The sequence below is a fragment of the Apus apus genome, chromosome 6 (assembly GCF_020740795.1).
Source record: "Apus apus isolate bApuApu2 chromosome 6, bApuApu2.pri.cur, whole genome shotgun sequence".
Classification (NCBI taxonomy): Eukaryota; Metazoa; Chordata; class Aves; order Apodiformes; family Apodidae; genus Apus; species Apus apus.
The window spans coordinates 5,413,064-5,427,500 of NC_067287.1; the positions used below are offsets into that span (position 1 = coordinate 5,413,064).

The 14,437-nt window shown below is 37.3% G+C and overlaps 1 protein-coding gene across 1 annotated transcript in view; it reads left to right on the top strand.

Moving 5' to 3' along the window:
• LRP1B (LDL receptor related protein 1B) overlaps positions 1–14,437 on the top strand; it is a 398,334-nt gene that overhangs the window by 97,347 nt on the left and 286,550 nt on the right. Inside the window, exon 5 of the mRNA XM_051623744.1 lies at positions 13,185–13,347. Coding sequence (XP_051479704.1) covers positions 13,185–13,347 — 163 coding nt within the window. The remainder of the gene's footprint in view (positions 1–13,184; positions 13,348–14,437) is intronic.

The window sequence follows — 14,437 nt, forward strand, 5'->3', positions numbered from 1 at the left end:
TCATACTTAAGTGCTCTACACAAGGCCATCATTCAACATACAAAACTAGGATACTTTTCTCATTAATTTAATGTTTATTCACCTTGAATTTTCCATCTCATTTTACTGCCTAAGTCACTCAGTCCCCTGAGGTTCTGCAGCTCTTCCAAACTGACTCTTCTCTTTGCTATTCTGGAAACCTTATTTTTATTATTGGACTTTATCACCCTTTTATTAATTTCATCTTCCAGGTAACTTGTGATTGTTATCTCACACAGGTTCCAGCATTTGCTAAACAAGTTTCCTTCAATTATACAGAATAACAGTGAATTTGCCACTTACTTCCAGATATTGATTTATTAATGTTAATAATTCATTCAGACTTCACTGAAAAAAGGCCACTGAAGTCAACTGAAGAAGTCAAGAAAATATTCTTCTTGCATAATATACTTTGGATCAGGTTTTTAATATCAGTTCTTATGCCTCCTGGAGCCTCTTCTCAGAGACGCTATAATTATAGAATTGAAGTTGCACCAACATTGCAATAAAATTAAAATAGGAAAGCCTCTGGCTTTTTCAAAGTACTTTTGTCATTATAGGAAAGAAGGAGACATAAAAATTGCAAACCCAAAATACTCTTTGTTTACATCCATCATCATCATCAAAATATGGTACCAGTCATGAAGCAGTTGAGCAATTACAGACCGAAGTCCATCCCAGACAGATTTATCCAATAGCTAAAACCATAAGGAAACAGAATGTTTTCACCAAAGAGCCTAGGAAGTTTTGGGAATGCCCTGTGCTGCATCTACTACATATGGAGATGGATGCAGTGACATTAGGGTCACTAGACACAACCTCTGTTAGTATTAGCAGGGACTTAATCATGTGTACTATGACTTTGTCCTTCTATATCAGATGCACAATAACACAAAAAACCACAGGATGTTTCTGGGGAACTGGCAGGAAGTAAAAAATCTCCTACCATAGTTCATGCAATGGAGACAGCATTAGGGTAAAAGCACCAGTCCTGTGAGTTGTGATCTAGCTGGTGGCCTCTACTAGTTGCTGTGTTTTGCAACTGGTGTTTTGGCCTAATGCTTTGTACTGCTACAGGGAAAAGAGTAAATAAAGACAATGTTTTTCACAAGTGAATAAGAAATTGCATGAATTCAAGTAAATATCAAAACAGAAGCTACATATTTGATCAAGTGAAAAAACAGTTGCAGCGTCTTCGTTGCTGCTATTTAAGCAATGACAGAAGGTGTTTCAGTCTGGGCTCTGGGCTGACCTGCTTGTGGTACTGGCTGTAGCCTGGGTGTCTCTGTGCTGGCCTGAGGTCAGTGATGGAGACACACCAAGGAGTCTCTATGGGTCAGAATAAAATAAACAGCTTGCTCTTCACTTAGTACTTTGTCAGGAGCTCTTACAGAAAGAGGAACTGCGTATTTGCAAAAATTGATAAAACTGTGATTATTATTTGCACTGTGGTGGACATGGCAAATTAAAACCACTATCCAATTTGAGGGTTTAATATGTGATTTATTTTTTTCAGTTTTCAGCTTCTTTGTATGGCAAAACCACTGACTAGCTCAAAAAGTATTATCTCCAGTAGAAATGTTTTTGTCTTTTCAATCCACAGAGTTTACATTGTGGATTCCTACTTGGAACAAAGGAAATTTGATTTAAAACTTTCTTGCCACTTCAGCTTTGCAGTAGAACTTGAAATGCTGAAAACCTTAGGCAACATGTCAGCATTATGAAATAAATAAAATGGAAGAACAAATCCTATCCTTCTCACTGTTTGTCAGTTAGGTTGAATAAAATAAAATCCTGGTTTTGCTGTAAAATTTTTAATGGAGGTTTTAGTGAAGCGCTTACTCTGGAATTGAAAAATTACATGTAAGAAATCTTTTAAGGGGAGTAAATCACTTTTGCTACAGTCAGACTTAAACTATACAAATTTCTTAGTTCTGGAAAAAAGCCTTTTAAGCATTGTAAGTAATTAAATGAAGAGGTCAGAACGTGCCAGTGGGCTGGTCTGTTTGCCCAGAACTGAAGCCCTGCATTTTACCAGTCCGTGGCAGAGCAGCAGCAGTTTGATGGGTTGGGTCCAGTGGTCACCACGGCAGCTCATGAGCTGATGATGAAGTTTGGATGGTCTTTGCACATGTAATTGCGTGGAATCTCTGTCAGACTTCACAAGCAAAAACCATGAGTGTGTGGGGATACCTGCCATTATTTGCATTTTCAGTGTCTCTTGCTCTTTCTGACACTTTTCAAGTTGCTGGCGTGTCATATATTGATATTATACTTCAGTATTTTTTATGTGGGGGAGTATTTTTATGTTTATATATAAAGAGATCAAGATAACCTGTTTTAAAATATCAAGACCATTTCTCTTCCAGTTAAGAATATACTGAAAATATGTGCTTTCATTTTAAAAATCTTGCAAGGTTATAACAGATTTCTATAAAATAATCATAACCACTGCTTTCGCTTCCGAAATAAACCCATTGGGAAAAGGAGACTCAAGTAAGATGAAGTAGTGGGGAAACATTTTTTACAGTAGTTTGTGAATGTGCTGTAATCCACGTCCTGTATCTTCCAAAATAATTGGACACAGTTTGAGCTTTTGGTTGTGGGTTTTTTTTTTCCTTTTGCAAACATATATTTGGACAGACAATTACTCTTTCATAAAGTAGACTGAGAAAAAAAAATATTTGGAGGTAGCTTCTCTGAAAAGAATGGAAATGCTTTTCTTCATCAGCAGTCAGATTATCTGGAGAGCCTTGTGTGGTGGATGCTGGCTGGCAGGTTGCTGGGCAAGGGGATGCAGAAGAGGGGGAGGCAAAAAATATTACTACAAGAAAGACAGGAGCAAACATCCCAGAGGGGACCTGGAGGAGGGATGTGACGAGTGTTCATGTCTCTCCTCTGTATTTCTTTGCAAGTTTTGGGACAAATTCTTTTGACTGTTTACATGAAAGGAGGAGTGCTTTAGGAAGAAAGGCAATATGCTGGTAGTCAGGAGACCACTGTTTTCCCCAGTACTTACAGGATGACATTTAGCAAGTAATCTTGTCTATGCCTCTCTAAAATGTATAATAACAGCATTTCCATATGGCAAGGGGATGCTGTGAGGTTTGAAAACTGAAATGCTAAAATGGTAGGGGATACACCAGACAGAAGAAGTCAGCACAAAGTACACAAGATTTCTGTGGTTGAGAAGAGGTGGGATTATGGCCTCTTATCTTTCTACAGGGGCTAATTTTGGAAAGGGCTGGAAGCTTTCTGAAGGCAGTGTTCAAGTTCTGCAAATGTAAGAGCATTGAGTCTCAGCTGAATTACTGGAAGCAACAGCTGTTGGAGGGATTTATGAGGCTTTTTAATGGAATCTCTGGTGGAACTCCATTTGAGGATAACACTCAGGTAGACCAACACTTGGATCCCACCACTATAGTTATGATGATAGAAATAAAGAAACAACAACAAAGTGCAGTGTCCTGGTGCTTAGTTGAACATGGATAGAAAAATAATCAGTGCATAACTCTAAAGACATTACTTTTTGTTTGTTTTTGGTTATGTTTGGTTGGTTGGTCAGTTTAGTTTGGTTTTGCTTTATTTCTTGCATTACTGAAAATAAGTTCTGAAGGAAAGTAACTTTTAGATTTTTAAGTGCATCAACAGTACTTGTATTTTATACCTGGGCAGTTGTTTACTTTGCTGGTAAGGTTACACTTAGTAAGTAACAGTCTTCCCCTCAAACGTTACTATTTTGTTATTGACAAGATGTAATAAATGGATGAATAAAAGGAAAAGGACATAGGAAGAAAGGGAGGATGAGATAATGATTTAATGATTCTGCATGAGTCAGTTGGCAGCGTTCGTAGGCCTGAAGGGTTTTATCTGTTTTGCTCAAGCTATAATTGAAGGCAAGTGGCATTAGTGTGTGAACAGTTCTGAGAGATTTGCAGGAGCACAGGGGTGCTGCTGGCATCAGGTGGTGACAGGCATTGCTCTGTTAGGGGGATGGAACAAGAAGAAGAAAACACCTTCATTAAACACCTTCATTTTCTTTTAATAAGGAGCAATTTCTTTTTCTTTCTTTAGCAAGAAGAAAAAAAAAAGAACAAAAACAAAGAGGCTATCTCATCTACTAAGGTACCTGATACGGTTTTGTTTCAGAGAGATTAGGTGGATCAATGAAGTATATGTTTGCTAACTATGCAGGTTCTACCTTCTATAATTGAAGCTTTTTAAAATTTTCAAGTATTTTCTAAGTCACAATTCTCAAGCTGGATTTAACTTCAACTCTTGAACTTGAGTATGCAAATTTTATTATAAACAAGTTCTGTCATAAAATCCATTTTAGCAATGGTTTGGGGTTTTTTTAAGTGTAGTATCTTCTTTTCCCTTATTATGTTTGAGATGAAGATAAAGACTTGATTTCCACATATATCAGAATTAAATACTTAATGGTCAGTAGTAGCTTCTGATTAAAATGAAATATAATAATGCCCATTGGGGAAAAGAAATTGTTTGATTTATAACATTGTCTTGTCATATACTGCATATTCATGTTGTCTAGAACTTATATTGCTGATAGTAACTATAGTTGGCTCCAGATGAAATTATCCTACAAAATTATGACCTGAATTTTACCTGCAAGAAAGCTGCAGCATACAGCAGATGCTGTGAACCACTGTTGTCTGACAAATGTTACTTCTCACAAAAAAGGTGCCTTATGAGTTTCCTCTGTGACCTAACCCTTTCTTCAAGAGCTGATACAGATAATTTGCTTCTACATTAACCCTTCAGAAGAGTTCCTGAAAGCACCACTCTCCACTTCTGGTATTAAGCTGTTGAAATTTTCTCTGGGAGTCATTTCCCTTAAAACTTTGTATTGCAAAAGTAGCTTCATATTTTATTGACTTATCTTTAAAATTGTGATAATCTACTGCCTAGCTTGTTTATGGAAGATGTTAAGTGACCTTGTTTTTGTCTAACAGTGGTTTGTGAAGTCCACAATACATGTGACAGGCAGTCCCAGGAAGGTGGAAGGTTGTAGACTTCTGCCTCTGATGGCAGGTGGTTAAAGGAGGCAAGTGATACAGCCTCATGTAGCCACATCGTTTCCCCCACAGCAGTTCTCCCAGTCCACATGCTTGATGGGATGCCTATTGCAACTGAATTATGCTTTAATTTTAACAGTGGATGACTTAACTGCTTTGAAGTAAATAACTGGGCTTGATTTATAGTCTCAGCAGATTTATAAGAAGCTTTTGAATGTGCAGTTAAAAAAAAGAAAAAGGACTGTTATAGCTATGTACCTCTATAAATCTGTCTTTATTGTTCAGCATGTATGCAGGTTACCAGACCCCATTACAAGTTTACAATCACCGGGCAATGTGTCTGAAACTCAGTAATGCAGAAATTAGAAACATTATGGTTTTCAACTATTCTGACTGCTTTCTAACATGAGACTAATGTCAGAAAATTCTTTCCTTAGAAAAATCATAATACTCAGGATTAGAAGACAGGGCCATTTATAAGTCACTTATTTCATTGTTTCTCACTTGTCCCTGGCTCGTTGAAGCTGTTGGCATCACAGCCAACTCTATGACTCAAGACCCAGCAACAGAAAAGTTCACTCATTGTAGTCATTCCAGAAACGTGCTACATTGTTAGTAGAATCATTCTATAACATGAGTTAAAGAAGAAATACACTCAAAAAAATTAGGACCAGGTTTTTCTACCCTGCTTGAAAATTCCTGGCAAAGGCACAGACCACAGACCCAAGCATACCTGGGGTCTGCCATCATGGTGTCCTCTGAATGTTCTGTGAACAGAGGGATTTCTTAGGAGAGCAATATGCGATTTTTGTTTGTTGCTCTTCTGTAGATCCCTGGGCTCCCAATGGGAGGAAGGTGTGTATTGTTAAACCTGCATCTCTCTCTCAGGATGTACTTGGCGTTCAACCTCAGCCAACACGCTCTGGTGTGTCTGGCTTCGTAACACTTTATTGCCTGACTTCTGCCTGTTGTCACATGCCTCACAACAGCCTGAGAAACTAAGCCATAAAGAACCTGAAAATGTCTACATCTAGACACAGAAGAGGTGTACAACAGGACTAGTGCAGGGCAAGGTGTAGGTAGAACAGCCCAGGTGGGCTAAGATTGTATTTGGAGCTGAGCAGCAAGCTTACATAGCTATCTGCTGGGCTGCTTCAGAAGCCCCAGAGTTGGCTTGGATATCTATATGTTATAATCAGTGCTGAGATACTGATTCACCAACGCGAAGAGTGACAGGGATCTTGTAGGCCGTGGTTTTCATTGAGTCCTTGGAAGGCTATGGAACTGCTGATTTTAGAAACTCTAAAATTATGGGAAATTTCAGGCCTTGGATTTTCCCTTCTTGGTAAGTGGGCTGCATCCAGTAGAAGGATAAAAACCTGATTTTAAACAGAAAGAGAAATGCCCACACAGTGACTAAACGTGTTCTCTTCTGTACCAGGTTGGAAGCTGAATGCTTGTATCTCTGAGTGACTGGTTAGACTACATCTCTGAGAGACTGAGTGTCTTTATGAGCTATCATCATGTTTTTATTAAATATTAATAATATTTGGATTGGGTCATATTTTTGAAAACTCTTCAGCTTGGGGAAACTGCGTGTTGTCTAAATGTTCACTTTTACAGGTTTTTAAAGCAGTGTCTTCTAATATCCTGGTGGACTGGAAGAATACCAACTGTATTTTCAACAGTAACCCAATTTATTGAAATGTAAATGATATTACTCAGCAAACAAGAGGAGAAGCTCTCTTTTCTTTTGAGGAACTTGAAGTCTAGATTCTTTAAAGCACTTATTTAAATTGAGTATATATTAAGTTTTGCATTCTAGTGTTTTGCAAACGGTATCTGAGAAAGCTGGTTTAATTTAAAGGAATTAGATATTTGAGGGTGAGTCACTTGGAAATGATGGTCATTTTTCATTTGATTTTTCATTTTTAATCATATGCTTCAGCTCTTAAAAGTTTAGACAGTAGTGTGTCTAACTTAATGACTGGTGATGGTTTTTAACTAAAAATCATACTTTGTAAATGACATTTCAGTCATAATTATGGGAAATTGTCAATAAAAGGGTCACAGAAAAATCTGTGCCAGCTTAACTTTCCCAAGCCACAGTGTCAGTATAAGGTTGGCTGGGCTGCTAATTAGGAACGTGACTCTGAGAAGAGAGGCACAGCAAAGGTAGATGCTTCTGAAAGATTTCACAGCCTGTCGTTTAAGTCTGTTTTAACTGCTGTTTACCTGGTTTCACTGTTACTGGCTTGTTAAGAAAAAGAAAGGCTTGCTACTGTTTGTCCTGTTACTCAAAACTTGTCTTTTTTTTACTGCAGTAGAGGCAAAAAGCCTATCCCCAAGCTGCTTGCTCTTGTTCTTAGAATAAATTTGGTTGGTTCCTTTGCCAATATGTAATTTTATCTCTTTTTCTCTAAATAGATAGTAAATTAAATTAAACAGGTCTGTCCATGCCTGGCACTTCTCTCATTTACCTACCTTACACCATTCACAAAGCCTCACCTGCTAAAATGTCAGGTTTCAGTCAAAAAATCGTAGCAGCTTTTTAGTCATGAAGAAGTAAGCTGCATGTATGTGGAAAAAATACAGCTTGCAGGTTGACAAAACCTGGGGAAGGCAAAAGGTGTCAAAGATGTTATCCCATTGTTGTTTATTTTTCATGTTATTTCTTTTTTCATGGTTTTGCCTCCCAATTTGATCTTTGCCTTTTACCTTAGTTTCTGTCCAACCTTTTTTGACTCAGCTGGAAGCAGGAGATGCTCCCTTCGCTAAAATACAGTGAAGCAAACTCTGACTCACTCCAGGCTGGTTTATTAAAGTGAGCCCCAATGGCAGTACCAGGTTGTAGGGTGAGTGGGTGTGAAGACCCTGAGGAGATCTGCAGATCTCTTGTCCTGGCCTTTGGAGGAAGAGGGACCAGAAGGTGACTTCTGGCACGAGGCTGTTGAGCAGCTCCACCCATGCACTCCTGCACTGCTCTAGCACTGGGAACTGTGTGACATCTTCCATGTGTTAGGATGCTCATTACAGAAATGTGAAGCTCCTGATAGTTTTATTGCAGTGATCCTCTCCTGCTTCTCCGCAGCATCTATTCCCTTAGCATATGGCAACCGTCGAAGCAACTGTTGCACAAACTACCCTGCTTGTATTATAGAATAAACAAGTGACTCCCAGCAGACCTGACTACCTGTCACAACACTCAGCTGCTCTCTGCAAAGGGGAAAGATTTCTAGAAAATAAACATTTAATGGTTTGGAGCAGCAAGGGTAGCAAACACTTCCTCCCCTCACCTCCTGCATCGGTGATTTGGAGTCAGTGTTCATGGGGAGCCAGGGTTCCTCCCCACCCCTGCCCTTTTATTCAAGATGCAACCATTGCTTTTTAAACTATTTTCCCTCCTCTCATCTTCCCCAGGCAAGACCAGAATACAGCATGAAATTCCTGTGTGGAAGTTTGGATGCTGCATTCATTCAAAAGGGATGTATATGGGCTATGGAAAAAAATGAAATAACACCTTTTTTTTATTTTACTTTTTTTAGCTTTTTGGGTAAATCAAACTAGTTTTTCCTTTAAGATCAGCTTATTCAAAATAAAAATTAAAAAATTGTGACAAAAATAAAGATTATTTTAAAGCATTTTAATATATATATGTTAATTTTGGGAAAATGTAAGCAAGATATCAGTACTGAATTTATGTATGTTTTTTGTATATATATATATATATATATATATATATATATATATATATAGCTATAAAGGTCCAAAGCCATGTCCAAAGAGAAAGAATGAATCATGGTTCTAATTTCCCATGCTAACTGTTAATTGAATTTTTCCTCCTTTAGTCGTTTTCCAGGTTCCTTTAGGCAGTCCTCATTGTAGTCACGTTTAGAGCAAGGAAATTTTCAAGTATGTAAGGCAGTAGAAGTTCAGTTCTTTCCCTTAAAAGAGAAAGAGGCTATCTCTTTCATCATTAAGCAGAAACATATGGAGAGTGCACTGAGCACTTTTAATTATATTTCACCCAAAAGCATTTCCCAGTTCACTCAGCAGTTTCTAAAAAAGACTCCAACTATCATGATTTTCACTGAGTGCTTTGCTTAGATCCTTTCTCACATTAAAAGCAAGAGATGCTTTTACTAAAGTGTATGCATGGAGAAAGCTTACTTATTTTTCTGTTTCTAGTCCTTCTTCAACGTCTGGAAATAATTAAATCTGGTAACATACCATGGTTTTTAATGGGCACAGTGTGTGCTGAGTCCTTGATTACAACAGTGGTATAAATAGGAGGCTATGGCAGGGCTTTTCCCTGTTTTGTGATAGCTGAAATCCTCTTGTGCAAGTCTTGATTTGAAATTGAAATAAATAGTGATGCATACAGTACAGGATACGTGTTGGAAAATTAAACCAAAAGAAGACATTCAGTATGGCTCTGATTTACAGAAACTGTATTTTGGCCATAAGATGTATATTTCCAGTACTCTTTGAAGATTTAGCCTCTCTCATAAAATTGCTTTTCTTCTCTCAAGATATGTGTCTGTTTAAAATACATAAATAGAAAAGATGCACTTCCAGCCACCCTCTGGCTCATGCCCATGGTCCTCATAATGTCATTAGCTAGAGTAGAATGTAGCCTATATGATTTCTTAAGTATTCTTACAAAGACCTTCTGAGGAAATCCTAGTTTTTAGAAAGTAATGAAAGATGATCACATTTGGCACAAGTGCTCCAAGGAAACTGTTCTTAATTTTGGAAAACCCCTCAAAAATGTATACAAGATTGCACAGAATAAGTATGTGTGTTTTCAGGAGGAATAATTTCTTTTTAGAGACTTCTGAAACTGTGTGAATGAAAGAAAAAAAAAAATTATGAATTACTTTAAAGATGTGAGTGGACTAGACACCTGTACATATTAGTTTCTAATGTAGGGATCCAGAAATAGGCATGAAATTAATTCAGTATATTCTTGAGTACAAGAAGTTACATATATTTTAAGTCTCCAGTGCAACCAAACCCTTATTTCCATGGTGTACAGTGCATTCAACTTGTGTGATAACTGGAGAGCCATTCAAGGCAGCTTCATTATAGCTGCTGGCAAAACCATAGAGATTAACAATTTGAGTCATAAAAACTGTTATCTGCTAGTTAAGGGGATTTTTCACATAGAATAGAATTTTATGGGGGAGTGGAATTGGGCAATTCTTTATAAACCACTTCTGTTGTGAGAAACTGGATGTGTTTAATGCATTACAAAGCCCATTGTATAAAAAAGACAAAAGCTCCAACCCGATCAATGGTATCTACAACACACAGGGTGTTTGTAACTGTTAAATGCAAATGCTGCTGCACATGGAATGACCAGGTTAATTACTAGATTAGTGATGTACTGCCCCAGAAGGTCTGGTTCTTTGCGTAGTGGGAGATCTCCCCTCCATTTCATACAGTAGAATTCTGAAGAAAAATATGAATTGAGGTGCTTCTTTTTCTGGAAACTCTGTGATTAAGTCTGCAAGTGTAACATGGTTTGCAGTGAACAGTTTTACAAGGAATGCAGCTGTACTGAGCCAGGGTCTCATAAACAGCCTCTGCTGCTGGTACCTCCATGTCCTTCCCAGAGATAACCTGCTGGGGAAGGGACACTAAGGGAATAGGTGTTAAGAGCTACCAATGCTTCATGAAGTCTTTGACACAAAGGTTATGGTGTGAAATTGCTTCTGGGTGTCTCACTTTCCTGGATTGCTGAGCAACCTCAGGTCAAACTCTTCCATGCAAATGGTTATCCCTAATAGAACGTTCAATTAATTATCCTTGTTTTCCACATAAAATACCTGTTTGGTGCCGTTTCTTGTGTGATATTAATGAATAAATAGGAAAAAATAAAGACAACATTTTACAAAAGCGAGTATTGTTATGTTGACAGATCTAATAACCTGTGTGTGTCATGCATGTCAGCAATATATTGCATTTATGTAAAAATGAGTTAGGAAGAAAACAGTACCCTCCTCCATCAAACTTGCTCCTCTTTTTCCACTTCCCAATGTGTAACAATCTTCCAGGGTTCTCATTACAGAAATTTAATTACTAGTTTCATTTCTAAGATATTTAAAATTGAATCTCTTTTGCTTCTTCCATTCTTTAGAACTAATGTTTTCAGAATCGCTTCTATTACATGGAAACTTATCTTCAATTTTCAAAAGTCTCATTGAATCAGTGAGCTATAAACCTTTAATTCCATGAATCCAACTTCTGAAAATGGAAAGCAGGATGCATTGAAAATGTTTAAAGTATTGCTGATTTCCAGAGGGACAGAGGTTTTCTGATCTTTTTAAAAGTATACCCTGTATTTTGTTTGGACAAGCAAAATATCCTTTTCCTCTCTATTGTCTAAGATATATTAGTGCTTGTTTATGCCTCATAGTGCACCTGACATTGGCCTCCTCTGGAGGCTGGATATGGGACTAAATGGAGCATTTCTTTTTTCTGGCTCAGCATATCTTTGTAATAGGAGCTATCAGAAGGGAAGAGGCACAATATTCACTTTGAATTAAAAGGAAAATGAGTAGCAAAAGGGGAGAAATGTGAGATAGAGAGACAGCAGTGAACTGTGTAATGGGATGGCTGAGACGGAATAGAGCTGGTAGCTATTCCTGAGATTTTATTGAGTAAATCTTGTTTATGTTGCCTGCACCTTGAAGGACAACCTGTAAGTCTGCACATCTCCTTGAAGTATTTAGCAAATGTCTGACTGATAAGCCCTCAATTATTGTCAAAACCAGAATGACTACAATTTCTTTCTGAATCAAGTTTGCTTACATTCTCCGGTGCAGCATGTACATGCTGGTACCAACACATACATGGCTCTCGTTACAGCAGGGAAGAAAACCCTAAAAATTCAAATTGTGAAGGGTGATAGAAATAGAGAAAACTTAAAAGTAATCCCAAAAAAGCTACTTTGTGAGATGATGTTTTGTTACATTTGTCTTCTGCCATCATGTAAGAATTTCAGCTTATGCTAGCACTATTTTGAAACCATTGTAATATAATAATTTTATTTTTTAAAAAACATAAAGAAGTCTTTAACATTGAAAATATTTAATAGGAAATAATATTATTGAGTTATTAATTTAAGAAGAATTCAGTCTTACAAGGTGGTATCAATACAGTATTGTCAATAAAAATAGGAAGAAATCTTAGTTCAAGTGGTGTTCTTTGCACTTCTTTATAATGTTGCTTGCTGTAAGACTGTGTATGGACACGTAAGTTGGCTTGTAAGAAAAATGCAGGATTTAGAAGACATTTACAAAAAGTGGCTCCAGCATCCACAAGAAAAAGAACTGATTGCTTTAAAACTCTTGTGGTAGGTAGCTGTGAAGCTACCCTTGTGTTTGGAGAAGGGGAACTCCCGGTGTCATTGTAAGGAAACTTCTCTGCCTGGATGCCATGCAGACAGTTACTTTCATGCTCCTCATTTGAATCAGATTTCTCAGATCTACAAAAAAAGAAGGAATTGAAATGAAAATGAATGCATGCACACACGTCTGCTGTTACATACGGTGGGTTTAGACGTACGTATTGATACGCAGTTTTTCTTTTAAATTTCTTTGAAGTGTTTACTATCTGGTTTTAGTTGCTTTAAATGTATCTGGTAAGCTCTTCTAAGCATTGTCCGTGTAGCATCCCCACGGTGTAACAGACGTCCTGGAACACTAACTTCAGAACTCCAGTGGCTTCAGATGCTGCCTTCCCACTGCCATCTGTTGCTCTTAGCCACCCACAGCCGCGTCGCTGACCTCTCTTCCACCAACGCACCATCATTCCCTCATGTTGTTTATGAACATACCTTAAAAAAATGCACAATTACAAACTTTAAGGGAACTACACAAATGTGGAACTTTCATGCCCTTGAAGTTGCAATCAGACTTTTGTACTTAAACAGGAAAAACTCTCTCCAACCACTATGTATGTATTAAGAATTGGATTCCTTGTTATATACTGTATCATCCATGTAAAAACAACTTGAGGTCTTTATCTGCGCATAGCATCTGCTTGGTGAAGCAGCTAGGAGTTTGGTTATTTGTGTTACGATTGCATTTCTGAGCTCTCTTTTCCTTTCTTTTTCATTGGCAGACATACAGCAAATAGCAATTGACTGGATCACTGGCAATTTTTACTTTGTGGATCACGTCAGTGACAGGATCTTTGCTTGCAACCAGAACGGATCAGTGTGCATCACCCTCGTCGAGCTGGATCTTACTAACCCTAAGGCTATAGCTGTTGATCCAACATCAGGGTAAGATTATTTATCTGCATTAGGATTTATTTTAGATGCCTGTCACACCTGTTTCATTCAGGTGTTTGTAATTTAAATTATATATTGAGTTACTTGCATAGTTGCTGTAACAAAACAGTGACTTGTAATGAGCTTGTAGCAAGTAGTTAACTGTATTCATTGCAACATGTGCCTTGTAACTGCTAAAAATGGAATGAAAAATGAAAAACAATTTCATCCCTACTTGTCATAAGATTTTCTTCTGTCTCTGTGTTTCTGCAAATTGTGTTTCTAACTATGTAGAAAAGGAACTTTTGAGGGTTTTTTATACTGTATCACCTGAGTTGCAGGAATATTGGAAATGGTCTAACAACTTTAATTACAAAGAAGTGTGGAAGAATTTTTACTCTGCTTTAGAGGGTCAGCTATAGTGATAGAATTGCACTGTATTTCCTTTATCTCTTCCATAGATACATTCAGCATCACTTGGGAATAATGCCTTGTTAAAATACAGGGTACTAAAAGTCTTCCATTCTGTAACAGCCAGGAAAAGTTTTTAAGCAAATGATGAAGTAAAAGCATAACTAAATAAAAAGAGAAATAGAATCAAGTTAATTAAAAAACTAGATTTTGGTGAGGAATTTAGAACAAGGATTTTATCTTGGTTTTATTAGTATGTAAGTAGTTTAGACTGAAATGCCTGGTAGAATATGTCATAAACTGCCATAAGCCCCTTCTCAAGAAATACAAAAATATTTACTGTAGAACAGCTTGTCATCCATATGTGGACTTTTGTCACTCTTTATTTAAAGCCTGATTGAGTATTAAGATGCATTATCACAATGGCTTTAATCCTGACAAGAACAGCTTGCATGTAAAGTTTACAAAGAAGTTTTATAACATAATTCTGGAAGATAGCTGTACTCCTCTCTGTAGCAGATGGTAAGTTTGACTTGATCTGACTGCAGAGTTGGTTTACAAGAAAAATAAAAATTCATGTATAAATTGATTTTTTCCACTTGTGATCTGAAAGGACTTCAGGCTTTCAAATTTGCCAACAGCAGCCTCATTCCTATACGTTTGCTTGTATGTTTGCTGGATTTGCTAGAGG